The sequence below is a fragment of the Tympanuchus pallidicinctus genome, unplaced genomic scaffold (assembly GCF_026119805.1).
Source record: "Tympanuchus pallidicinctus isolate F22 unplaced genomic scaffold, pur_lepc_1.0 scaffold22, whole genome shotgun sequence".
NCBI lineage: Eukaryota > Metazoa > Chordata > Aves > Galliformes > Phasianidae > Tympanuchus > Tympanuchus pallidicinctus.
Genome location: NW_026294739.1, coordinates 12700727 through 12728149, shown reverse-complemented (window position 1 = coordinate 12728149; position 27423 = coordinate 12700727). Strand labels below are relative to the sequence as shown.

The 27423-nt window shown below is 47.9% G+C and overlaps 1 protein-coding gene across 4 annotated transcripts in view; it reads right to left on the bottom strand.

Moving 5' to 3' along the window:
* Nucleotides 1–27423, bottom strand: part of FGF12 (fibroblast growth factor 12) — a 184832-nt gene that overhangs the window by 71648 nt on the left and 85761 nt on the right. The window contains exon 1 of one of the 4 annotated variants that reach the window (XM_052685951.1): nucleotides 10048–10391. The exons of 2 other annotated variants lie outside the window; for them this stretch is intronic. Coding sequence is in view for 1 of the 2 variants with exons in the window: in XM_052685949.1 (XP_052541909.1) it covers nucleotides 9114–9312 (199 nt within the window). In the remaining variant the exon portion in view is untranslated. Of the gene's footprint in view, nucleotides 1–9113; nucleotides 10012–10047; nucleotides 10392–27423 lie in introns of those variants that run through there. One more of the 4 variants, XM_052685949.1, reaches the window with a different exon arrangement.

Below are 27423 nucleotides of genomic sequence, written 5' to 3'. Positions count from 1 at the left end.
CCACCCTCTTCCTGGGGGCCCACAAGCAGCTGTCACCCTACGGCCGACCCAGTCCCTGAGGTCCTGACCCCACACAACAGCCACCGCAGGTCCAGGACTCAAAGAAGTCCAAAATCCTGCATCACTTCTCACAGAAGGCAAACACCAAACCAGCATACAGGACACATGAGCTGCCTGCTGTAGGCAGCCCCTGGATACAATTTAGGGAGGGATGGCACAACCATTCCCAGCGCTGTCGGGCCAGAGGTGGTCTCCAATGAGACCATAGCTGAAAGCAGAGGGATGACAAGAGGAAGAAAGGTGATGGTCCAACTGCCACCAGCTATTGGCACAGAACTGCTGATTACCTCCAGGTAAAATTAGCCAGCTGAATATTTTAATTACTCAATAATTCAGAAGGAGAGCAGCTGAAGTTATCCACAAACTCCATCTCATTACTGGGAGAAAATGAGAGATCAGAAATGGGTGGACTTTTTTTTCTTTTTTTCCTTTTAACAGGTTTTCTTTGGAAATGTAATGGAACAAGAAAAAAAAAAAAAAAAAAGGATTTTAAAAGAGTTGGAGATAAAAGCTGAACTTTCTTTTTAAGTAGAATGAAATATTGCACCAGCTTGGAATCCTCTCCTCCCCACAAGATTCTTTTATTTGGCTGGAGAGGTGAAAAACAATTCTTCTTACATCTACACTGCCAGGATTGTTTTCCACTCCCCAAGGACCTGGTTGTTGTTCTCCTGATCACTGTGTTTCAGCAGCAGTCAAGTTCTCACAGCACCTCCCCTTAAAGTGCAATCTTATACACCCGTACTGACTCCAGCTCTGATGAGAAAACCAAAGCCTGACAAGAACTGAAAGCATCAAGGAGACACATAGGGCTGTTCCCTGTTTTATGCAAGCTGAGTCTTTTCAAGTGAAGAATATCAGAAAAATATGAGAATTTTAATGGAAAAGAAGTTGTAGCTAAAACTCCTAAGCTGTCATTTCCCAGCACAGTCAGTGCTTTGGCTACTGAAGGTTAAGGCATGCTCATAAGTATGGGCAGCAGAGCACACAAGATATATTATTTATTTTGAGGAACACTCTGCAATTTTTCCTGACGTTTTGTGTAATTAGCCAAAATTACAGCAATATTCACCCAGAGCGAAACAGAAGATAGCATAAATATTATGTGTGAGCCCACAATCACGAATCACATTTCATTTGAGTGTAAACGTGACTCCACAAAGAGACCAAGCACTCAGCTTCTCCTCTGGGATCAGCTCCCAAGTGGGCTGATGCAGAGCAGAAACATTGGGAGCAAAATTCATGCACGAGTATTTAGCAAATGGGTGTCCTCCAACCTGCAGAGCTCAGGGGCTGGGGGAAGACTGAGCTCAGCATGCATACCCTGCAAAGATGGGGACAAAGCAGAACCTTCCCTGCTGTATCCACCATGCATTTCTCCAAAGGGATGAGAGGTGTTGGACTTCTTTGCTTAATAGGTAATGAGTCTGAGACATGGAAAAAATCAAAGCTAGAAACAGACATACGATGTTCCGAGATTTGTCTTCCTCACTGCACGAATGCAGTGAGGAAGCCTTCCCATAGCAGTTTCTGAGCATTTTGGACCCAAAATTAGCACATTACTGAATTTCAACAAATATTACAGAACATCTAAATGTGCATACAGAAAATGTGATGCTTTTGACGCTCTGGTCTGAAACAAGATTACACTTCAAAGGGCTAGATCATGCTAAAAACAGTCAAAGCCTGACATGCGGTTCCAATTCTTTCTTTCCTTCTGCTTTGTGAAAATACACATTATCTGCCTGCAGAACAATTTAAATTTTGCACTGGAGCCAATGAAAACGCTCATGGTGTGAGAAAGCCATGACACACCTCCCACCACCTAAAGCTCTCCATGGTGGATGACCACAAGGTCTCCAATGGGACGAGCAGGTTCACCCCTGCTGATCTGCTGTCATCTTGGGAATGAGATTCGCTGTAGAATCATTTGAGTTGGAAGAAACCTTTAAAGGCCATCTGATCCAAGGTGACCTGCAATGAACAGGGACACCCACAGCTCCATCAGGTGCTCAGAGCCCCGTCCAGCCTGACTTTGGGTGTCTCCAGGGATGGGTCACCCACCACCTCTCTGGGCAACCTATGCCAGTGTCATACCATCCTTAGTGTAAAAACCTTCTTCCTTATATCCAATATAAATATCCTCCCTTTTAGTTTGCAACCATTTCCCTTTGCCCTGTCACAGCAGTCCCTGCTAAAGAGTCTGTCCCCTTCCTTCATACAACCCCTTTGGGTTCACAGAGGCCATTCTCAGGTCTCCTCTCCCCACAGCCTTCTCTTCTCCAGGCCAAACAGCCCCAGCTCTCTGTCTGGCAGGAAGATACTGTCCTAAAGAGCATACAGTCACACTGGAAAAGCACTGGTGGCTGTATCACAAGCTCTGCCAGCTCTTTTAGCCGCTGTCACAGACGATCCCCACTAGAGCGTGATGTCAGCCCCTGAGGGATGCATACACGAACGGCTGAAGATCAATAACTGAGAGCTGAGGTGCACTCAGAGAGCAATTAGACCCAGATCTGGTTACAGGACCTGTGCCAGGGAAAGGACTGGCCTGGGATGAAGTCGATGGTCCATTGCTTGCATCTCCTGTGGGCTCTGGAGTATCTGGAAGTCAGCACTGCTGTGCCTTCATGCTCATTTCTTCATTTTTCAATTTTCTGGAAGATGCAGATTGGCTCTTTGCAGCCTGGCTTCACTTGCAGCAATCCCATACAACTTGACCTTTTGCAAACTGTTTTGCTTTGGGGAATGAAGGGAACGCATTTATTTGGCAGTTCTGGTCATATGGGTGGCAACTGCTAAGCAAAGAAACCATGCATGCAGCCAGAAGTGGAGGGCAGCAAATGATGCTATTCTAGATAAATATCAATTAAGTGAGCTTGTTCTATTAACCCCAAGACCTGGCTCTGTTCTTCCTTCGTTTCACTCTGGAACGCTGAAAGAGTTTTTCTTCTTAAAAAAGGAATTTTGACCCCAACTTCTGTCAAAGCACAAATATTCCTTTAAAAACAACGTATTCGAGGAATCCCTGCCAGTGTCATTCACTGGGTGAGGAGAACAAAGTGCATCTGCAACTTGCAACCCAGATGCAAAGCACAAGCAGCCTCCAGAAAGGCTGAGTTATTTCAGGCTTCCACTACAAACAGTGAAAGGAAAACAGTAGATGTAGCAGTTTGCCTTATGCTCTGGAAGGATACTGTGTTAACGCAAAGAGTTCTGTTAGCTAGGGAATGGAGACAAACCTGCACTACATCAGGGACTGTAAAGATACAGTTTCCTGATAGGCTGCAGTGCGTGCAGCCCAGGTGAGGAGCTGAGGTACAACAACAACGCAGTCACAGCAGTGATGCTGCTCCCATGGCAGCTCTTCTCTCCTCACTGCCCAAGTTGGGCTGTTGAGTTTTCTTGTAACAGACAATGGTGTTTGCCTTCTGTGAGAATAATTTGATAAAATATGCAGTATCTGCTCTGCTGAAATTATTCTAACTTCATGCTGAATTCAGCAAAGCAGGGAAGGAGGGACGGCAGGAAACAAAGAAGGAAGGAAGGAAGGAAGAGAGGAAAAAAAATCTTGACTTCATTTTGGTATTTTTGGAATACAAGCTTTCTATTTTTTTTTATTATTTCAAAACATTTTTAGGAGCACATCTTAAGGTTAAAAAAATAAACACGTGAAATTAAACTATTTTCTTAAAAAAAAAAACACAACACCAAAACAACCAACAGATAAGTCAATGATAAACTGATGTATATGGATTTTTTATTCTATGGGAAGGAAGAATAATCCCTCATGGACCTCTTTTCCCTGGCTTCCATTTGGCTGCCCATGGAGGAATCACTCATTTGCACTGCTTTAATGATGAATCCCCTCTGCTAGTGAGCAGTGTTCACTGCACAGCCTCCACTGAGGCCACGGGGAGAACAGACACCCATACCTTTTGTTGCCTGGATGATTTCTATGGTTTTTCTTGGCAAGGACTACACCCAGCCCAGAAGCAGCACAGTGTGCATGCTGACTGATGTGCTCACCTGCAGCCTGTGCTGCAAAGTGGGTTGCAGCTGAGTTTTCCATGCTCTGGAGCAACCCAGCAGCCTGCAGTGCTTCCGATTCCCCGCATTTGGAAATCATGTATGTGTGCAATATCACCCCCATGGCTCAGTTTGATAAAACAAAACCTATTTGTTGAGCTGTCTCAAGCAGAAGGGAACCTTTCCCTACTCCTGATTACTGTGCACTCATTAGCACCAGCCACTTGGCACACGTGCCTTCACCCAGCACTTGCAGGATTTTTTTCAGCAAGGCAATGTCATTGCCTCCAAGCACACCTTATCTGTAGCCCAAGCTGGTGGAGGACAGCACCAAACCCTACAGAATAGCAGTGTGATGGCATCCCCCAGCTGTATGTACACAGACACACACACAAACTGTGTGGAGAAACAGTGAGATGCACCCTGAACTCTGGGACACCACAGTGGCCAAATTCCTTGGGTTGGTCGAGTACTGCAGCTCCACTGAGAGCAATGACCATAAAAGTGAGCAAGGACAATAAAAAAATGAATGGAGAACTAAAAAAGTGCTTCTTCCATGAGCTTCAATCATTACTTTCACTCCATATGAAATCAGAAAGGATTCAACTCCAATGTCTAAGGGAGGAAAATCAACTTTTTGCAGAGGTTGATAGTGTTAGGACAAGAGGGAATGGCTTTAAGCTAAAGGAGGGAAGATTGAAATTAGATGTTGGCTAAGTTTTTCACAGAGAGGGAGGTGAGGTGCTGGCACAGGTTGCCCAGGGAAGCTGTGGCTGCTCCATTCCTGGAGCTGCTCAAGGCCAGGCTGGGCTGGGTGCTGGGCAACCTGAGCTGGTGCTTGATCTAGCAGTTGGCAACCCTGCATGCACCAGGGAGTTGGAACTTGGTGATCCTTCAGATCCCTTCCAACTTGAGGCATTCTATGATTCTGTGATCCAATGGACTCGGGGGAATTTAACAGCTTACAAAATAGACAGGCTTCTCAAATGTTCAGATAAATCTGTGAATGAACAAGGTCCTTCCGTGTCCTTCAGCTGAAGTTGCTCTTGTGTTTCACTTATACTGCTGCAAAGATATCTACATATATTTATATATATAAAACTCCAAATCTTCATCTATTATTCAAGATGAGAAATACTGCAAAGGGAAAAGCCATTTTAAGTTACTGGGTTGTTTTTTTTCCTACACTTGAGCTATTTCCTTCACTTCGGAAGATGCCTTTAGATCTCCTTAAGGAAAAGCATCTTTTCCCTGGAGAAACATGGAATACATACCAGACAGTGGGAAAAAAAGAAAAAAAAAGGAAAAAAACACAGTGTTGTTTTTTTGTTCTTGACGGAAGAAAAAAATACTGTTTGTGAACCTAAACTCTGCATTCTGAGCTGGAAACCCTTTTACAGAAACGAAGCCCAAAGAGATGGAGATGATGCTCTGCAATGGCTGGTGCTGCAGAACATAACTTCGGACTGAGCTCTGCCTGTGAAGATGAGTGATGAAGCAACAGCATGCTCAACAACCTGCACCCACCAGCCCAGTGCTAGCACTACTAAACAGCTGAGCATGCCTGGAGGCTTCAGTTCAGCCACAAGGGGATGAATACACTTGGTTCCACCATTTGTTGGCAGAGAAGCCATGGGAGAGCAGCTATGCCCAGTATTATGCATTCAACTCATGGATCTGTTGTTCTTAATCAAGCCTTAATCAAAGGTTAAATCTCCTGACACAGCTCCAAAAATCCATGCCACACATTAATTACTTTGCAATCCTCCAGCAAGTTCCTATGGTCAGAACCAAATACGTATTTTAACTTTTTCTAGCCATACTTTATACATATAACTGTGCAGGTGCACTTCAGCATATGCACATTTTGCTTGGTACCTGCACAACTGCTGCCGAGAGCCTGTATGAATTCACAAGAATGGGATTCAGCCCATGAGTCCAAATCTGCAGCTCCGTCCATCACACCGGCGTCCTTAGTTGGCCTGCCTCAAACTGACAAGTCGTACCTTAGAGCCAAGCATGTAGAAAAGATAACAAAAAAGAACGTGGGAAAGAAAGGAGACCATGCTGGGTGAGCCGCCTTTGCCCATCACAAGGTGGATGAAACGAGTGCAGGCTTTACAGCATGGTGCTTACTGCCACCGACCACCGAGACGTCTCCGCAGCCTGTTTTCCCCAGGCACCCAGAGCTCTGATTATACAACATGTCCCTGCATGGACCTGCTTCCAAAAAGCTGCCCACGCCCAGGGCTGAGCCAGCCCCAACTTCTCCCAGCTCTGAGCTCTCCCTTCCCTATGACAACAGGAGAACTGAGAAGTGGAGCACGCGGTGCCATCCAGCGCCAAGCGCAGCTCTGCTCACACGCGCCATTCCTGGATATTTCAGTTGCAGCACTGTGTTGCTTATTATAAATACTTAATTGACATAAGCTCACACCATTCCTTTACAGAGGCAAAGAACATGGGGAGTGTGCAAAGAACATGGGGTGGATGGGAGGAACTGGGGCTCTGTGTCTAGCAGTTGCCTTGGTTTCACCGTCTGCACAACAGGGTGAACTCTCTCCATTTAGTAGAGCTTGCCAGGTACTGTAGATGCATATTGCTCTGTCAGAGTGAAGTATTTTAACAGTTTCTCCCTACAGCTGTAAAACAAGGTCATATTTAGGAAGGTAACAACAGTTTCCCCAGCAGCGTGCCACTTCCAAATGGGATCTACCCCTTTTGAACACGGGTGTTTCTCGCATTCCTCTCACAGTGCTAAGCTGCATATCATTAAGCACACATAATCACTGGGGTTGTGGGTCACTGCACAATGTATGCACATTTCTTTAAACTAGTTTCAATTCATTTGCATGTCATTTTCTATGCACAGGAGTGACTCTGCGATGAATAAGTAACGAGGGCACAGCACACCCCCGGCACCAACAATGAGAATGGCAGCAAACCCAGCAGCATGCGACCCCCTGAGCAGCACACCTGAGCCCGGGAGTGGGATACACCAGTAGAACAACCCTTCATTTGAAGACTGACAAGAGGGAACTGGGCAGTTGGTATTTTTTTTAAAGCAAATTAATTTCTCTATTTGCTTAATTTTATAAATGGAATATGGCGCAGGTTACAAGTGACTGACTGTCAGCTCTGAAGACTGAACAGTTTTATTTTTACAGCACTGACTAGCATTGATCCTTCCTCTTAGTCAATAAAAAGTCTTCCTTAAATCACTCTGGTGTGTAACTTATTGAACATTTCCCTTAGCAAGAAAGCCCATGCGAGTGAAGGGAATTCTTAGAATTTAGTGATTCTTCATGGGTATTTAGTGAATCCAAAGGAAGCAGAATTACACCTGCAGCTGGGAGCAACGGGATGGGACCAGTAACAAGTCTGCCCATCCACATCCCACAGTAAAAGTCACCCAAACTTTAATGCAATGAAGCATCTTGAAATCCAGAAAATGGGTCTAGATTTGGGTTGAGGGCTGACCATCAGATACGATGATCTTAGTGGTCTTTTCCAACCTTAATGGCTCTGTATTTTTATGGTTTCTACTCTTTGAGTCCTCGGCTTGAGGGATGTCACTCAATAGCAGATGGGGAGGAAAGAGGAATGAGAAAAGGTTCCATCAGCGAGAGTCCCAGGTTCCACTCTTGATCCCACAAAAAGGGATTCCTCAGGTAAAATGAGAACACTCCTTGGGAAAGAGCCATTTTATGGTCTGGATTCACAAGGTAATTAAGATATAGGATGGTCCACAAGCTACCACTCACAGCAAGATGAACAAATTAAGAAAAAAGCAACATTGTTTTTTTTTTCCTTTGAATATGTCAAGTCACCCTGTATTTCAAATATTTTGCATCCTCTCTTGGCAGTTGCTTTAGAACAGATCATTAATAAGTCTGGTTTGCAGCCTAACCGCATGCACTGTGAGTCCTGAAGCATTTTGCTAGCCGAATACAGCCCCAGCCCCACGGGCTGCGCATGGGGGATGCTGGCAACAACCCAATAACCCAGTCTTCTTCCCCCTTCAATCACAACCAACCATGAATGGCCTCTTTACCTGAGAGGTTTTCCCTGTTTTTGTCCCTCCTCTGAGTGCTGGTCACATATCTCAGCCTACAGCCTCAGGAGCAGCCACCGGCTGGCCAACACCTCGCTGCAAGGTGCACATATATGGGAAATATGGGAGAACTACTCAGGTTGACGACCCATCCCTAAGAGATGAGTACGTGTGTATCACACTTAACCATGATACTAACCAACACCTGAGGAAAGGACCTGCTCACACCAGCTTCTCAAAGCAAGCTGTGTTTTACTTTATTTTTTTTTTTTTCTGAGTGGTGGTTTCTAGCAATGTAAGAAAGGAAGAAGTGAATAGTAATTCTATTGAGAATTCAGGAAGGGCCTTTTCCTGCCCGGTGCTGAGTCCTCATGCTGACCAAGGACACCTGAGTGCACTGCTCAGAACTGAATCTGTGGGTGGTGGGACTTCATGGGAATGTGAGCAACACGTACATCAGCGCAGAAGTTTTCTACAAGGAATGGAAACTAAGCCCACATACAAACAAATAAAGGAAAGAGAGGAACAGAAGGCTGTCCCAAAATGCATTTCTAGGCTCTTGCAAGCTCGGTATTATGTGCAACAGTCATGCAGCTGCCATCTGGAAGGCTTTCAGAGCTAAGGAAATTCCCCATGCAACTCAGCTCAAGAAGCAGCACTTGAGGGATCGAGATATCAAATGGCCACGATTCTAATTGATCCTCGGCTTATCGATCCCCTTGTCACTATGTAGAAAATAAGACCACATTATTTGAAAAGCGAACCTAGTGGGAGGTGGGAAAATACGACCGTGAGTTAAGCCGCTGGGTTCCTCCTTCGGGCTGCGGCGGAGGGCTGAGCCCAGCGACCTCGCAGCTCGGGGGAACCGCAACGCCCGGGCGAAGTTGAGCGCGGAGCAAGCCCTTCCCCCGACGGCTGGAGGCACCTGGAAGCGGAGCCGGTCCCCACGGCCCCGGCCCGCGGTACTCACCCGGTCTCCTCCTCACCGGCCTTTTCCTGCCGCTGCAGAAGCGCACTTTGCTGAAGACCCCCAGAACGTGCCTCTCGCAGAGGGAGCGCCCGTCCTTGCTGGGGCTGGAGCGGCGCTTGGAGGCGGACACCCGGTCGCTGTTGGACTCCCTCGCCTGCCGCTTCTGCCGGATCAACGAGCTGGCGATAGCCGCTGCCATCGCCGCTCATGGGCCCCCCGCGCCTCGCCTCGCCGCTCCGGTCCAGGGGAGCGCGCTGGGGCCGAGCCGCCGCCGCGCCCCGGGGGGACGGGGACGCCCCGCTTAGCGCGCCGCGGCCCCGAGTCCCGGCAGCGGGGAGGGCTCAGCCGGCCAGGCGGAGCGGGGCGCTCCGGCTAACAACCATGGCTGGCCGCCGGACCCCGCCGCCCATGGGTCCGTCCCCGGAGAGCGCAAATCCCGGCCGGGCCGGCGGTGCCCCGCGCCTTGTAAATCCGGGAGGCGGCCGCCCCGCTCGCAAAGGTCCGCTGGAGGCTGCTGTGTCCAGAGGAGGGTGTGCGGAAGATCCGCGGATCCCCGCGGCGCGGCTCCGCTCCGCTGGGGCGAGGGGCCGTGGGATGAGTCAGAGCCCCCCCGGCCCGCGACCGGCCCGGGCCCCAGCGCGGTGGCTCCCAGGCGCGGCGCGGCACTGCGCGCACATGGACGCGTCCCGCGGCTCCGCTCCGCTCCCGCGGCCGGGCTCAGGGCGAGCCGCGCTGCATTTCTGTTTGCACTCCTCCTCTTCCTCTTTTCCCCCCCTCCCCACTCCTCTCGCGGAGAAGGGCGGGAGGGGAAGGCAAAGCGGCCACGACAAAAAGCACCAGGCCGGCGAACAAAGCAAAAAGAGGCAACGCAATTAAATTAAATTGAAAAAAAAAAAAAAAAAAAAAAGCTCTCCGGCCGAGGGTACAGGCTCACATCGCCGCAGCTCGGCGCCCCGGGCTCACAACGCCATGGCTGGTGCAGCTCCTCCAGCCCTGCTCTCCGCCTCTGCCCCGGTCGCAGCTCTCCCCGACGGCAGCAGCCCGCATCGTCCGGCCCGGCCCGGCGGGAGCCGCGGGCGCTCAGCACCGGGGCGGCCCCGGGCCCGGTTGCCGCGGCGGGGACGGCGGCAGGAGGAGCGATGCGAGGCGGGGAGGAGGAGGAGGAGAAGGAGGGCGGTGTGAGGGGTGCGGCTGCCTCTGCCGCTGCTCCGTCCGGGGCTCAGGACTCTTCGCGGTGCCGCCCGACGGCGGCGGGGCGTGGAGGAGCCGCGCCGCACCCGCCGCTCTCCCGCATCTTCCGGCTCAGCCTGGCTGTAACGGGGCGGGGGAGAGGGGAGGGTGCGGCCGGGGAAGCCGTCCCAACCCCCCCGGACTCCCACGCAGCGCGGGGCCGCTGCCAAAGCGGCGGGGAGCTCCGCAGCCTCGCGGCGATCGGTGCCGGCCTGGAGCTCGGCTATGGGCTCGGGGAGGATTGCAGCTGCTCCCCGCTCGCCCTTCTCTACGCAATCCTACGTGATCGAGGTTCGGATGAGAAAAAACCGCGCAGGCAGAGAGAGGCAACTGCAGCTCCGCGGTAGCTCTGCCCCTTTGCCCGGGCAGTCCTCGGGAGCCTCCCCGGGCCGCCCCCATCGGGAAACGGGCATCCCTGTGTCCGCAGCCCCGGCCGGCCCCGACCCGCCCCCACTAAGCAGCCGCCGGAGATGCGTACAGCCGACTCGGACACCTCCACACCGCCGTGCTCTGCTGCCCGCCGGCCGTCCCCACTGCTTTCCCCTATTCTCTAGACAGAGAGGGCTGCGTTGCTGGGGGGCTGCTGTCTCGTCTGGGGGGCATGAAGGGCGGCTGCAGTGGTGGGCACCGGTACTTGTGGTCCCAGCTCACAACACAAGCTTATCAGCACATGCTCTCTGATCGAGGCAACTAGCCTGAGCTGGGTTGACTCCTACTTACTTCCACACACAAACTTCAGTGAACTAAATTTAAGATGTAGAAATATGCCTCTGGTCATACGGAACTGTTGCTGCTGCCATTAAGAATGGTGGCTTGCCAGCTTTCAGGTTCAGTTAAGAGCTACTATGTGTGTACGCAGAAAGTGACTAGCAATAGGGTACCTGGGAGACCACAGGAGATCTCAGCTGCTCCAGGTATCATGGGACAAGTAACAGTGGTGAGGTGAGACTGAACCCAGTCCCAGAGTTGCAGGGATGAAGAGAGCCCTTTAAACCAACTGGGGAACCCCTGGGAATCACCAACTTCAGCAAAATACTCGGTGTCACCACTTCGCAGCAAGAATTCAGCTCTTAACTATTGTAATGCATAGGGAAAGAAGGTAACTGAAATATCCACCCACTGTGACCACAAGGATGAGCTAAACTCTGGCATTACTTCCTGATATTCACTCGTAATCCTGTGGATGCCAACAAGGTGGAATCAGGTTCTCCAGGAGAGAACAGGAGAGGAAGATATTCTCAGCCATTCAGGAGATATAAATGTCAAGCTGTGGATTTTTTTTAACTGCTGCCAATTTTTTTTTTTTTTAGCAGATTTCGCTGTTCCAATCAATAAAGATTTTTCTTTCCCTTCCTGTAAATAAAATGCTTTGTATTTTAATTTTCTCTGCTGGATTATTTCACTTGACATCAAAGAATGTTGCAGTACAAGGTACAGGCATGGCCTAAAGAAAGCTGTGTGCAATCAGGGAATCACTGTCTGAACTGCCAGTGAATTATCCAAAGCTCCATCTTCAAAGGATATGAGCAAATCTGATATCTCCTCAAGAAAGAGGTTTTCCATCTCTACATACAGCTACTTTCTGACTGTAGTCTGGTCAAAGAACTCTGTTTTATCACCTCCTATTTTAAATAAATTTCACATATGTTATCACCTGACTCATTTGTTTTCTTGTGTAGCTGCAAACCCAAAGCAGCAGCTCTGCACTTAAAAATGATCCTAATGGGTGATAAAGCTGCTCACAGACCTTGTTGGTGATTTGCGGATTTAAGAAGAGAGCTGCTGCAACTCCAAAAAGAAATGCTTCTCTCTGGTTTCTCAGCCTCCGCAGTAATGGAATTAAATTAAAGCAGAGTTTCTGAAGCTGAATATAATATTGCATTTGCTAGCACACAGGTCTTTATTTATAGATGGCCAAGTAGTCCATGGTTTGGTTCTCAATGCAGGCACCGTGCCATGAACTCCTGGTGACATTACTGGCATGCGCACCTGCTCTGCACCACTCTGGATCACACCCCAGCTCACAGCGGTTCTGAGCAGCCCGTGCTTTTAACAGCACCGAGCGAGCCAGAGCTGGAGCCAGGGAACTGAAGGCCAATCTCATCGTGCTCCTGCACTGTCATTCTTGCAGGGGAAATGTGTCATCTTAGGTGGGCTGCCAAGTGAAGCAGAAAGGCCTACACGTGCTCTACACACTGCCAGCAGTTCTCCCCTCCAACTTCCATCAGGAGAAGATGAGCTGAAGCCGTCTATCCGTCTGTCTGTCCCAGTTGTGGCTCTGAGGGCAGCACAGCACACAGCAGTGCATGGAGTGCTCCTGCTGCAGGCAGGCTCTGCGCTCCGCACTGCCACCAAAGCAAGCTCCACTGTTTGACCAAACCAGCCCAATGAGGCATTTTTCCTTAAGGCACACAATTCCTTACATCTCTATCTGTCTACATTTTTTTTTTCTCTCTCTATAATAGTGTTAGTATAATGTTAACATTCTTATAACCTATAATGATTAAGGCAGTTTTTCTCCTTCCCCCTTCTCCCTGGTGCTCCCTCCTTGCCTTCAGCCCAGAGAGCTGTACACTCCACACTGTGAAGAGGGAAGGAGTGAGCTGCACTCATTCACAAAACAAACAAGCAAACTGTGCTGTGACCACATTGGAGAGATCCTGGTGTTGCTCCTACAGACGTTGAAAAGGCCCATCCTGCTCATACGAGCAAGCAGAGGCTTCTCTGCCTGATCATAAGACCTGTTAAATGCCCCTCAGTCCTCACCCTGGGCAGAAAGGAGCCTACACACTGGGCACGTGCTGTGGAAGGAGGCCAACATAAACATTTCAACGTGCTGTCACCTCTGAGGCTTTGTTCACTCAATAAATACATTCTTCTGTCCTCAGTGCTGAGGTTTAAAAATGAAGGCCTGGATGAATTTCAGAGCTTTGCTGGCTTGAATAGAGAAGAGATCTAGAATTGCATTCCCTTACCTTCCCAAACAGAATGATCTATCTAGGTCAAAACGGAGGTTATTGGCATCCTTCCTTAGCGAAGTGCAATAATTCCCGCAGGGCTGCTTACAGAATATCCTGTTTATTTTTCATAGAGCCTTCAAAAGCCGTGGGCTATATTCTGTAGATTTTGTCATTAGGCATATCTCTCTTCTACTAATTCTGCTCACAGACAGCTAACCACAGATAGAAATGTATGCTTTTTTTATTTGCTCTTTTATGTGCACAGCCACTAAAAATGCATGTGCAAAGTTAAGGGAGGTTTGAATTTAATAGCACTGTAAAATGTATCAGTGTACTCCTGCAGCTGAATGGGAAAAGAAGGGCACCCATCTCTCACCGATAATTATGAATGGCCTAATTCACATCTCATAGCAGCATAGCAACAAATCTCTTCCAATAGGAAGGCACCGTTGAGTTTGGAAGTCTGCATGCAGCCACCTTTTAAGAATTGTACCAAATTCCCACCCTGTGTAAATTACATCTAAAATATGTGCATTGCCAGGTCTGCTTATTAAGTGGAATTAAGCCCATATCCATGTTTTATTAACTCTGTTCTTTACAAGGTAGCCCCTTGCTGCATGTCTGACATAATTAAAATTCAAGCAGCTTTGGCATTCCCCAGTCTCTCTGCGTGGGTGGACTTTTTAAAAAATATGCCTGGGTAACCTGATAAGGAAAAGAAAAGACCTTACAGTATTTTGGTTGTTTTATATGCAGGGTAATTCTGTTTACAATGCACGGTTTTATATCTGCATTTGGACGCCTAATAGGAATTCAAGGCCCCTTAAAAATCTGCTGTTCTGGGAGAGAGATCTGGCCCTAAAACAGCAGCAGAGCAGGAAAACTGGCTGGTTTTCTGGGCTTTTCTCGCGCAGCTGAGCTCTGAGCTGACAAGGCCTTTTAATAAACACAGAAGAGCGAACATAATCTGACTGCTATATGAAAATAATTTATTTAATGGGCCCCTCACCCCCTTTTTGGCTTCGCAGATTCAATTAAAACAGAATTTGCAACTCATCATGAGTGTATCATTAGGCTGTGCAGTGCCTTCAGAAACAAGTCTAGCTGAGGAGAGGTCGGGTTTGCTGCCTGTAGCTTAAAGCCAGCAGCAGGACAACAGCCATACAGAGTGCAGAGCAAAACCACTGCTGAAAAACAGCAAGCCCAACCAGAGCCTGGGGAAGGAAACTATTCTGCTCAGGTTTTAAATGTTTATGCTTTTTGCTTTCTAAGAGAAGAATTCTGCTTGACAAAGGTTTTATCTCTCTTTGGTGACCTGCTGCCTGCACCAGGTAGAGGAAGGGAGCACAGGAAAGCCTGACTCCAACGCAGGCATCTGTGGCTGTCTAGGAACAAACATTCTTGATGCAGTTTCCTTCAAGAAGATGAATACTTTTTGTCTGCTGGGTTCTGGAAGGATCTGCTCAGAGCAGGATCTCAAAGGGAAGGAGATAGTCCAGAGGTGCTTCTGCTGAACACACCCTGCTGCTAAGGTGGGCTCCACCAAACAGGGACTGAAAGAGATTTTGGAGCAATGGAAGATGTTCCTGGGTACAAAGAGAAAGATCCCCACAGACTGCTTGGTGTTGTCACACATTGGAGGGTCTTGCTCAGCATCAGCTCCTCCCAAGGCCGCTGTTATCATCCCGACAGCCCCATCCATCAAGTGTTCTGTCCCTGCCTTTCCCAGAGGGATCAAGACATGAAAAAATGCTGTCCTTGAAGTCCTGTGTTTCAGTCATAGCTTCCTTAGTGGCAGGAGCCCAGGGAAAGGGCTGGCAAACAACTGCCCTGTGACAGAATCGCCAAAGGGAGTACAAGCAGGGAGCAGTGGGAGGAGAGGGACTTTACACTCAAATAACCTTGTTCAGGGCAGAACCAAGAGGCCCCTTGGCCGATGCAAGGAACACAGCAGCACACACCTGAGCACATGGGAAGGAGACACATATCTCCTTGTCTGTCCCACAGCTCCTGAATTTGAAAGACAGAACAGGCAACTGCCTTCTGTCCTTCCTCCCCTGCCTCCTCTTCCTCAATGAGTTCCACTCACCATCCAGAAACTCCCTCTATCTGCAGAAACAGGTGAAGCAGACAACAGAGAGCAACCCCACCTCACACACAGGGTGGTGATGCTTCCAGGAACAAGAAAAATCTTGCAATCTTCCCTCTGCTGGACAGTTGGCTCTCTGTATCCTACACAAAGACATCCTGCAGCCCACTTCAGCCAACACTTTCAGTAATGTGAGAAGTGCCCTATTCCAGAAGGTGATGTAGTCTGGATGGAGTGGGGCTGTGGCCCCTCAATGCAGTTTCAGACCCAAACCAACCCATCCCAGGACTCAGAAGGTCTGAGTGCTGCTTGTGCTTTTACCCCTCCCCACAAGGAAGGAAAGCAGCTCACACACAAAACCTCCCTCATGTTGTCAACACGCAGCCAAACACTGTTTCCAACCAAAGGCATTTTCAAGCACATCAGGAAAAGCCTTCCAATTTAAAGTTTCAAGCTGACTTTGCTGAAAGTCAAACAGATCCTCCCTGATTAGATCCTGGCTGAGGCAAAACAGCCCGATTATGTGATGGAGTATGATGAGAAGGGAGAGAGAACAAACCGCCATCATATCCCTGCAGCAGGGCTATGGGAGCATCTGCGCCCCAGCAAGTCAAGGCTTGGTGACACCATACTTGTTAATGCACATACATGGCACTGGCATAGGTCAAGAGGGGGAGGCAGGGAACAAAGCTGTCAAGAAGAAATAACAAGCTCCCCTAGGCCCATAAATCTGTCTGCACAGAATGGCTCCTGCCAGATCTAAAGCCTTGGAAAATTCCCTGACCCCAAACTTGGCTTGGCTCTTCATACAGCCTCCAAATCCATGGCAGCCCAGCACTCAGCCTCAGGTTGTACCTCAAACTCGGTGGGGCCAGAAGAGTAAGACTCCTATGGGTACTGTTGCTCTGCTGAGACTCTGCAGCTCAGAGAGCTTGCAGAAACACAGTGACTCTGACAAAACCTGGTCCTCCCACTGCCATGGAGCTCTGCAGAGCAGGAGTGCTGGGACATTAATCCTGCCCTCAGGATGTTTCTGAAGTTACATGCATCCAGATTGCATTTTATTAAACCAAGCCTGCTTATGTCTCCCACACACTGAAAGAGCATACTCAACACTAAATGTAAATAAGAGATTACAGCTATCATACAGCTAGGACAAGGTTTAAGACTCTCTCATCCCCTGCTGTCCTAAAGTGCAGTGTAAAAAGGACTGATGTGCATTCATCACTTCCCCCACATACCCCCGTCTCAAAACACACCTTGTGCTATCTTTGTTGTCTTTTATTTTTCTCCCCAGCAATAAATCAATGCTTCCATCTCCTCAGTAAAATGAAATCCCATATCTTTTCTCCCCTGAGTCTCACAAACAGTTATTGCAATCCAGACACCAATAAAGATATCACTGGTCTGAAAGCAAATCTAAGTTTGCCAAGGATACAAAGACTAATGCAGCAGTAATTAATGATCGCAGCAGGTTTGGTGAAGGGACGGAACGGAACTGACTGGGGAATGGAGTGCATGCAAACAAGTTTCATTTTAATGCAGCCAGAACAAACTGCCAGGAACAAAGAGTGCAGGATATATTATTTCAAAACTGGGCACGCTTTTTCAGAGAGTAGCGACTGCGGGAACTGGGAGCCATGGGAGAGAGATGACTGAATAGGACTGCAATTGGGAGAGCCTGAGCCACATGGGGTGCAGAAGCAGAGCAATAGGGAGCAGAAGGAGAAATGCTGCTACTGTTGTACCCAGTGTTGCAAGCACCCTCAATAATGCAAAGGCTGGTGGCCTGCTCATTCTTGTTGATCAGTTGTACTTAGCCTGGTAATATTGTGGCCACTGACAGTTTGCTGTTGCTGAAAGTCTAGACACAGAAGAAAAATGTTTGAGATGCTCTGCACGAGAGAATGACAAAGATGACTTGGCACTGACTGATAAATCTCTCACCTCTCAGTAAGAACATTTTCAAAAGAAGGAACTCTTCAATCCAGCAAAGTCAGGATGAGATCCGGAGGCTATAAGTCAAGGCAAGGTTTGCATTTATTGTTAATAGCAAAGGCAATTCATCAAGAGAATGATATGGCAAGAGTTGTGATGGATTCTCTATTGTTTTATCCTGAGAGTCAACCTCTTTCAAAAATAGATGAGCTGATATCATAGCACAAAGGGTACAAAGAGCCCTGGAGAGGTCACCTCTGCACTGTGCCAACAGTGCCTTCATCATCCCTCACAAGGTTGGTCCAGACCCTGCCCAGGGACCTGCAGCAGTGGAAATCCCACAGTCCCTATGGGAACATGGCTCAGCACCATTCTCAGCTGCAAACAGCCCTTCCTAACACCTCATCCAAATCTCACTCATCTAGAAGTTTCTTGCTCTATTGATATTCGTCAATATCAAGTGGACTGTCCCGACCTGAGCAAAGCAGGAGACCCGGCAGTGCAATCACAGCCAGTCCTCTCTCCCTGGCTGCAGGGCCTCATATGGCATCAGGCAGCACCAGAGTGGACAGGAACAGAAAGCCACTCTGCAGAAAACATGAAGTCTCAAAGTTATGTCTGTTCCTCATAAGAAATGAAAATGAGACCTTTTGGAGATCACTAGGAAATGCCAGAAGAGCAAGAAAGCACACTGCTGCAGGACTGCTGGTGCTTGCACCACTTTCAAGACCAAGATTCAAGTCTCTGCTTTTGCACGAGGTAGAACAGCGGCATGAGACCAAAGCTTTAAATACCCATGCAATGGGTGTTTCTGAAATGACTGTTTCCTTTCTCCTCCCATAGTCCTGATTAAAAGTTACTTTTGAATGGAAAAAAAGAACCATTATCAATTGTTTAGTGGTTCCTCCTACAGCCATCTGTCACAGCCTCTCAACCTATGTCAATCGTGTCTATCCCTCCACATGAATTACAGCTTTGGCTTTTTCTGCTGAACTCCAGGAGTACTTAAAGCAGAAGCTGCAACAGCTGCTTCAACCACTTTGTAGGACTCTTCTGGGGCTTTCCAAGAATAGCTTTTGGACACTGGCAAACCTGTGCTCGTTTCCTTCATTCCCACTGTCCCTACAGCTCATCTTAGACAAAGAGTTCCCATACTGTGTGATTTCTCTCCTCTCAGCTCAGCTATGTATTCTTGCTTGCCCTTCATACACGTTTCTTTTCCCACTTCAGGGAAAGACCTCGTGTCTCTTTAGTCTTATTCACTGAGTAACACAAAACACATTATTCAGTTAAAGACTTGTTGGAGCCCTGCTACAGACATGCCACTGACTGAATTTGTTATCTAGAGACTGCCCCTTTAAAACTGCAGAAATATCTGGAGAGCAACAACCTTCTGCTAAGCACAGACTGACAGGTGAGTGGGACTTTCCTTTGAAATGCTTGTTAAGGATGAGAGGACAGCACCTCTGATTTTCCCTTTCTATCACTCCAGAGAAGGCTGCAAAGCTGGGAACGTGCCCCCTATGGCAACCCAGTACAGTGTCCATGATCCACTTTGTCACGGGCCCCAGAGCATTTATAGGAGCCCATGGATACTGTGGGTCAGCAGGGGTACAGGGCAGCCTTTGGGAATGAGACAATCTGGCAGGGCAGCCTGCAGCACTCCAACAGCAGGTGCTGTAGCACTGCCAAGCGTTGTCGGATGCAGAGAAACTCACAACAAGAGCTTTCATCTTTCATTATGATTGAATGCTTTTGCTCTGGCCTGTTGGAAATGCCATCTTTCGGGATGCTATAGGCTCACAGAAGTTCATGCAAGGCAGTACAAACTGGGGGACAATTCATTTGCACTTCTTTTGGCAAAAGCTTTTTCACAACACTGGCTGTGCTTGCAATTGGAAATTGTATGAGTGTGGAGGATGGGGAATCTAAATTAAAAGCCTCCTAAGTGGGTGCTTGAGTAATTATTGAAAGGCTTCTGAAGAGACATTTTTGTCAGTAATGAAGGAGAACAAGGTTTTGTGCTGGGTACAGGTGGCAATATGGCAACAGAGACCATTGGCACTCCACATAGGGCTGATCAGCTATCCATTAGCTGTACAGATGTACTGAGATTTTCTGCCCAGAGAGCATCTTTTAGAGTTGAAAGAGGGCCAGGGCAACAGAGCAGTGGAAATCCTGATACTTTCAGTCTCTGATTCTCTGCATCAAACATGCACAAAATTATTTTTCTGCAACTCCTTGGAGCAGGGATGGATCTTGCTGGCATCATCAGTCTGCTATGGCAGATGCTTCTAGAAAGTGGTGTCTCTAATTCCCTCTCCAGCCCACCTTAAACACTGTCAAATGTGGGGTTCAAGAAGGTGCCATCATCTGAAAAGCCTGAACCAGCAACAAAGCGAATGAGAAACAGAGCCACCTTTAACTCCATGGCAACTTCCTCAGGCACTTAGGAAATTAAGTCTGCAGATCTGCAGCCACCAGGGCTGCGTCGGCCTCCTCATTAAAGATGCAGGTAAAGAAGCTTGAAGACAGTAGCAGTAAAAGGAACATATGCAACGCAAACATGCCCTTGTGAAGGAGCATATTTCATAGACACTTCATTACCTTCAACAACTTTCAGGTCCTTGCTTATTCACTAGCAAGTCTAAACTGTCATGAGCCAAAAAATATGGGCTGCGATACAAATGGGTGTGAATGAAGGAGGCTTCCAGACCTGACTAATGCTCCCTGCAAGCTGCAATCCCAGCCCCTTGCACTACTAATGCTCCCCGCTGGACATGGGGCATGCAGGACATCCCTATGCAGCACCCACAGCCCTCATACAGTTCAACACACCAGAGGGACTGCTGCTGAGCTCCCCTCCAAATACAACTAGCAGAATGCAGGCACTGGGTACTTACTCTAGAAAAAGCTACATGCTACTTCCAGCCTTAATATTTCCACTTGGATGGCTACAGCAACTGAAGCAATCCTCTCACTTTTATTTCTCCAGTGCAGTGTACAAAGCCTTCTTTTTGTTGTTATTTATTTAAACCATTTCGCACGGACTCTGTCAGCTCGAATTTGGCCCAGCTTCTCAATTTTGTGAAAAAAATGGAGTACTAATAAACCTTCAATCAAACAGAAAATATGTCCATAATATTACACAGCTTGAATGAAAGCTTTTCTTTTTAAAACAAAGGATGTTCCCTCATGTTGCTTGAAACCCTGGCACTGGAGCAATTAAGAAAGTGAAAGTAGCTACAAACTAAAGCAGAATGGACATGTTTCATAGATCTTCATTGCCCAGGCAGAAAGAAGTGTAAACAGGGCATAAATTACAGCAGCCAGAGGACAGATAAGCTGAAGGACAATGCTGGCAAAAGAACAAATGGGCAGGAATTGACCAAGAATAAATTTAGACTAGAATTTAGACATGGTTTCTAGCGATCAGAGGAATGAGACGCTTCCAAGAGGATTAGTGGGCACATCTCTGCTCTCATCCTTCTCCCTGTGATTTTGCACACATTTGTGAAAAGACAACAAGACACAGGCTACAAGAACATAGAATCACAGCATGGTTTGGGTTGGAAGGGACCTGAAAGTTCACTCAGCCCCAGTAGCTGCCATGAACTGGCTGCCCCAGCTCAGGCTGCCCAGGACCCATCCAACCTGGCAGTGAGCACCTCCAGGGATGGGGCAACACAGCTCTCTGGGCATCATTTGGTGACACTTTCTCTCATCTGTAGCACCGATACTTTTTGTCTTTATAATGTTACTTGTTAAGGTTCTAAAAACTGTGGGATTGGTGTATGCTCAATGGATTTTTAAATGAGCAATGTCCCTTTAACCTTTGCTAATTGTTCTGTCTTAAAATGTATCTATCCAAACGTCCTCACTCATTTAACTGATGAATTAAAATAAGCACCAGCAATTATTGAGTGTTTTTATTTAGTGGTGTCGTTAAAGAAATCGAAAGAAAATAAGATCCCATCAAATACAAATGGCCTCATGTAAGGCTGTTAGGGATGCAATGACAGGAGGGTACTCAGTCAAATGTTTATATTGCTACTATCATTCAGACATCAGCTTGGAAGCTTATCTAATTTGAAAGTTGCTCCTGTCGATCTCTGCTATCGATTGCTTGCAGGGACACCTCTTGCCAAAAGCTCCCTCCAGAATGGAGGAGACGTCAGGCTTGCCACTGCTGTGTGTGGGTGCTGGCTGTGTCTGTCTGCTTGTTGGGCACTTTGGGGATGCCCAGCATGCTCAGAGCAGGAGCCCCACCAGGACTGCTATCTTGTCTCCTGGCTGCAACTCAGCATATGTAAAGCGTAATGCTTATGCCTGTAATTTCTGCACTGAACTGCTGCACTGCCAGCTAATGTTGTTTAGAAATGAATTGCTGCTGCATAATGTACGGCAGAACAACAAGTACACATTAGCTACATATCACAAATCAGATAATTACAACCAAGATATTCTTACGCGTGTTCAACCTCAAATACAATGTAATAGGACACTATCGAAAGAGCTCGCATTACAATGACAGTTTTGGCTTCTAGCACTTTGGCTTTCATTGTAATAAATTCTAATTTTCTGATTTTTATCTGCTCCTCCTTCCCCTTCCTCCTCCTCTCCCCCCATTCTCCCCACTTCTGGTAGCGTAGGCTGAAATTAAAGCAGTCTCTCTGCCTGATTCACAAGCACAGCTATGGAGTACTTGGGACACAAGTGTTACAGACCACCCTCAGTGCCAAAGCACAGCTCCAAGTCAGCAGGCTGGGTTCTGCCCCCAGGTCTGCCAGCAACCCACAGTGACCAAGATGATACCTCCAGCCCACACTTCAAATTCCTCCCAGCCATAAATAAGGGTGATAATAATGTTCTTGGAAGCCTTCACAATAGGAAAGCTTGCAAAGTAACTTTCCTGGAGGATCAGAGCACTCATAGGTGCCCAACAGATATGGGACTTGTCAAGCAATGCAGACAAAAGGGGGCTGATGGAGGAACCACCACCTCCCTGATGCTTACAGAAATGCAGCTGTCAGAAAGGTCTTCCTTTTCTGAAGGGCCCAGCACGCTTTTCTGCTGACACATCACTGCGTCCCTGCTCAGCTCGTCTCCACCGTGAGCTGTGACCCCATTGCATTTGATATCCCCCTGCATGGCTGTACAGGGAGTACTAGGCATGGCTGCTGCAGAGCAGCCTCAGCCCCTTGCTGGCAGCAGCATTCCAGTGGTACTGCTGTAATTGGCAAGGTTGCCACCTTCCTTCACCAGGACTTCAGCTCTTAGCACCATAGTCCTTCACTGAGCAGCAAGAAGACTCAGAAGCTAGGCAGCACAAAGAGGGGAGGAGGTCTGAGGTGCCAAATACGGCTGGGGACCCACTCATCCCACCCAGACCCCAAAGGTCTCACGGCTGCATCAAGGAAATTATTTTGGATAATGAGAGACACTGTTTGTAGGTACGAAGGAAACCCCATCCCTCGGGTTTGCTGAGGTTATGGAGTCTCCTTTTCTAGAGATACTCAAGACCCATCTGGATGCTTCCCTGTGGGACTTGCTGTAGGAACCTGCCTTAGCAGGGGGTTGAACTAGATGATTTTGAGAGGTCCCTTCCAACCCCTGGGACTCTATAACTACACAGCAAGAGTGACTGTACCCAAGGAATTGTCAGATTAATTGCACCTGCAATTTCAGGGTTTTTTTTCTTCCTTTATTTTCCTTTTTTTTTTTTTTTTTTATTGTGTAGAGTGGAAAAGAAGAAAAATACATACTGACTCATCTTTTTTTCCTCCAATGAATTAAAAAAAAAAAAAAGAAAACAATATTGGGTTCACTGAGCTATTTTACTGTGCCAAATCTTGTTTCTTTTACAGATTATTTAACCCTTAAGAGGTTGATTTGGATGAAAACTCTAAACTTTTAACACCTGCTGTATCCGAGGTGGGGGAGGACTGCAAAACATCCTGGAACTTGATTTATTTCTCTCACTTCCCCTCTTCAAAAGAACAGGTGAAGAAAATTTGATAAGAAAAGGCTCATGAGTTAGGAGCAAATTAATTAAAGGAAAAGAAAAAAAAAGCAAAGGCCTCATGGGAATAAAAGGAAAAAAAATCTCTTTCTTTCTTTTTTTTATTATCATCAGCAAGCAATGTTCTACCATGTCTTAGGCCTTAATATGCAAGGTGAGTGATTGAGAAGACCAGTGCTTTCATTAATGGGAGCCCTTCCCAGCAGTTATTGCTGAGCATTATGCTGTGTGCCATGGGACATCCCTCGGCCAGCCGAGGCCAGCTATCCTGGTGCTGCCCCTCGTCCACACTCCCAGCCTAGGAAGAGGGGGCTGCAGAAAGCGGTGATGCTGTGCCAGCCCAGCAACTGTGCTCAGTTACAGCTGCTGGGGTGGTACCTGTGCTACTCTAGCTGCTATGGGGAAAGCTAACTTCATCCCAGCCTGATACTGTACAGCCCACAGTCAAATCCACAGGGGTTTAAAAAAGCAAGGATTTAAAGCAACAAGATACACATTCCCTCATATCTACATCACTAGCAAGTTATAAGTTAAACCAGGTTCTGTTTGAAGTATCCCTCCCCTACACGTCTCTTCCCTTACTACGACTGTTAAGGATGCCTGCAAGTGCTTTCAAAAGATGCAGCGATCCTTTAGCTTGGCTTTGCCCTGTGACCTACGGCTCACCGCGTTCCCCCCGCAGCCGGCGCTGCTCGGAGACGGTAGGGCACAGCCGCAACTTCCCGGCTGGTCGGGCGCGGAGCTCCAGCGCCGCCCAGCGGTGGTTGAGCCGCACCGCCGTCCCCGGTCTTAAAGGCAAACCTTGCGAAAAGGCGTGTCAGTAAATAAACAAATAAATAAAGTCAACCCAAAACCAAATCTGCGCAAATTTTCACCATCCACCCTCCGCTTTGCACACGAGCAGCCCCCATACCCAAATTCTCCCCAAATGAATATATCACATCTGAGCGTGACATTCATGGAATCATATAATGGATTGGGTAGGAAGGGACCTGAACGGCCACCCAGTCCCCACCCTGTGCCATGGGCTGGCTGCCCCCCACAAGCTCAGGCTGCCCAGGGCCCATCAAACCTGGCCTTGGGCACCACAGGGGATGGGACACCCTCAGCTCTCTGGGCAGCAGTATCAGGGCCTCACCGCCCTCTGATAAAGAATTTCTGCCTAACAAATAACCTAAATCTCCCCTCTTTTAGTTTAAAGCCATTCCCCCTTCTCCTGTCACTATCAAACTGTATAAAAAGTCGGTTCCTATTCTGCTTGTAAGCTCCCTTCAAGTACTGGAGGGCTGCAATGAGGTCTCCCTGCAGCCTTTTTTTCTCCAGGCTGAACAAGCACAGCTCCCTCAGCCTTTCTGCATAGGAGAGGTTCACCAGCCCTCTGAGCGTGTCTGTGGCCCTTCTCTAGACTTGCTCCAACAGCTCCACATCCTGACACTGACACTCTTCTGAACCAATGAAATTTAATCAAGTCCTGCAGCTTGAGAAGGATCAATGCTATACATCAGCATATGGTGGAGGGCACTCAGACAGAAAGCAGTTTGGCAGAAAAGGAGTTTGGGCGAGCTGAGCATGGCTCAGCACTGTGCTCTTGCCACAAATGAGAGTAACAGACTGGGCTGCATTAAACAAAGCACTACCAGCAGGTCGTGAGGCTTCAGAACCGGGGGAGACACTCCCAGCGTCCCACTTCTGTGCTTCCCCAGTGCAGCAGGCACGGACACAAGGAGAGCTCAGCAGCGGGCCACGAGGATGATGGAAGGATTGGAGCACCTCTCCCCGGCAGGGCTTCCTCCCGTGCCCCAGCACTCACCGGCGAGCCGTGATCCATCTGTCGGGGCGGCGGCAGCAGCGCGACAGCAGCAGCGCAGTGCCACCTGCCGCTCGTACGGACACACGCAGCCACCGGCTGTGCAGAGTCCGCTACCCCCGAGCTCTCGCCTGGTTCTACAAGTCTAACGCTCGACCGTTCTTTCACCCAGGATGCTTTATTCAAAGGATTTTTAATAAGTTCGGAATCCTACAATGGCTTAGGTTGGAAGAAACTTAACGATTATCTATTTCCGACAAAATGAAAGCATCACTTTCTGTTGCAGTTTTGGAATAAGAGTTTAAAATGTCATTTTTTTTCCCCTCCAAACTTTTTGGCTCTGTTGCTCTAACTTAACTCCACACCCCACACCCGAAAAACTGAGTGTTTGCTACAGTTACGTTCACTCCCTGCTTCCGACACACCAGCAGCAGGGTGGAATAAATCACCCTTAGCAGCACTGAGCAGCACTCTGTCTTGTCTTTGTGAGCCTGGCTGGGGAGATGCTGATTTTGGAGCAAGGGAGACGGTTTCTCTCCCTTTAGCACTCCTTGTTAACATCATCATCCTTTCCCAGTGGTGAGGCTTAGATCCTGAGCACCAGCTATGTGAATATCCAGTAAACCATGGTGAGATCCTCTGGGCGTCCCAATAAACAACAGGGACACCCTGCAGCTGGGTGCACTGCCACATCAGCTCTGGATGTTGCAGACCATGGGCAGTGCTGGTGAACAGATCCAAAGGGAAACATTCACTAACGAGCTCAGCCTTTGCTGCATCCTTTGCTCATTTGGCTGTGAGTTGTGAGGTCCCCACTCACTTCATTATTCATAGCTATTTGTTTGCATTGCCTTGAGCAGTTCTTGCTCTGCCAGTCATGCAAGCCCAACATTTGTAATTTGCCCTATAAAACAGGAAATTGTCATAGGAAAAAGGCCGCACACAGCTTTCCACCATAGCATTAATACTAAATGCTACATTCCATTTTAATGGAATAAAATCAGTTTGTGCTGCACTGCCTGCATGGGAAATTTCCACACACCTCCTGGTCTCATAACCCGACTGCAGTGAGAACTGAGAATAGGTCATGGGGGCAACTTTTCAAAGAAATGGGAAGTACTCAATATTTGTTCTTGAGGAGACCTTCAAGATCTGCAGAAAATGCACGGAAAAGATCCACAACTATAGGTATCCCTGACTGAATGCCACTGTTCTGTGCACATTAATTTGTTGGGTGTCGCTTTAGCACGGAACAAGTACTGCAGAGCCACAGTATAAATGAACTTACACTGTAAAAAGCACTGCCTTTACTGCTAGCTACTGTCTGACTGGCAAAAACATCACACAGTGACAACGTAGCAGTCTGTCACATCTCTGCCCTATTTAAATCTTTGAGGTTACCTCACCCGGTAAAATCACACTCAGAAAGCCCATTATTTCTAATGCATCGCTGCTTTCTCTCTTGGGTACTATTTGCCTTCCCACTATAGCCTGTTTATACAATTAGGCATTCCCTAGCCTGGGACATGGCCTTTGCAGTGTCATTGATCACAGCAAATAACAAGTGCAGGCAGGATGCTGCAAAGCCTCAGCGGGCCAACACTGCGCTTTCCTCTTAGCAAATTTTCCATCAGATTTTGTTTTGAACAGGGCATCAGAAGAGCCAGAACAGCCTCCTGTGTACCTGCAGCACAAACCGAGTACAGCACAGGTACACAAGCACTAATGTCATTTGGAACAAAATGACCCAAGAATAGCACCGTACCGCATTTGTTTTTACACCAGAGGAAGTAGTTAAGGGTTCTATGGGGTACTTTCATTTTATAGTATTCTTCCATCTTTCCTGGTGCTAAGGAGTTACAAAGATTGCCCAGCCAATGCCTGTTATACCAACAAGACCAGGAGTAAGCACAGCCACTGATACAGTGGGAGAGACCTTGCAATGAGGACAGGCTGAGAGAGTTGGGGCTGTACAGTCTGGAGAAGAGCAGACTCCAGGGAGACATGAGAGCAGACTCTCAATGTCTAAAGGAGGCTGTAAGAAAGAAAGGGACAGACTCTGTAGCAGGGTCTGTTGTGATAGAAGGAAGGGAAGTGATTTCAAACTAACAGAGTGGAGATTTAGATTAGATATAAGGAAGAAATTTTTTACAATAAGGTTAGTGAAGTGCTGGCACAGGTTGCCTGGAGAAGTGGTGGTGCTCTGTCCCTGGAGAAACACAAGATCAGGCTGGATAGGGCTCTGAGCACCTGATGGAGCTGTA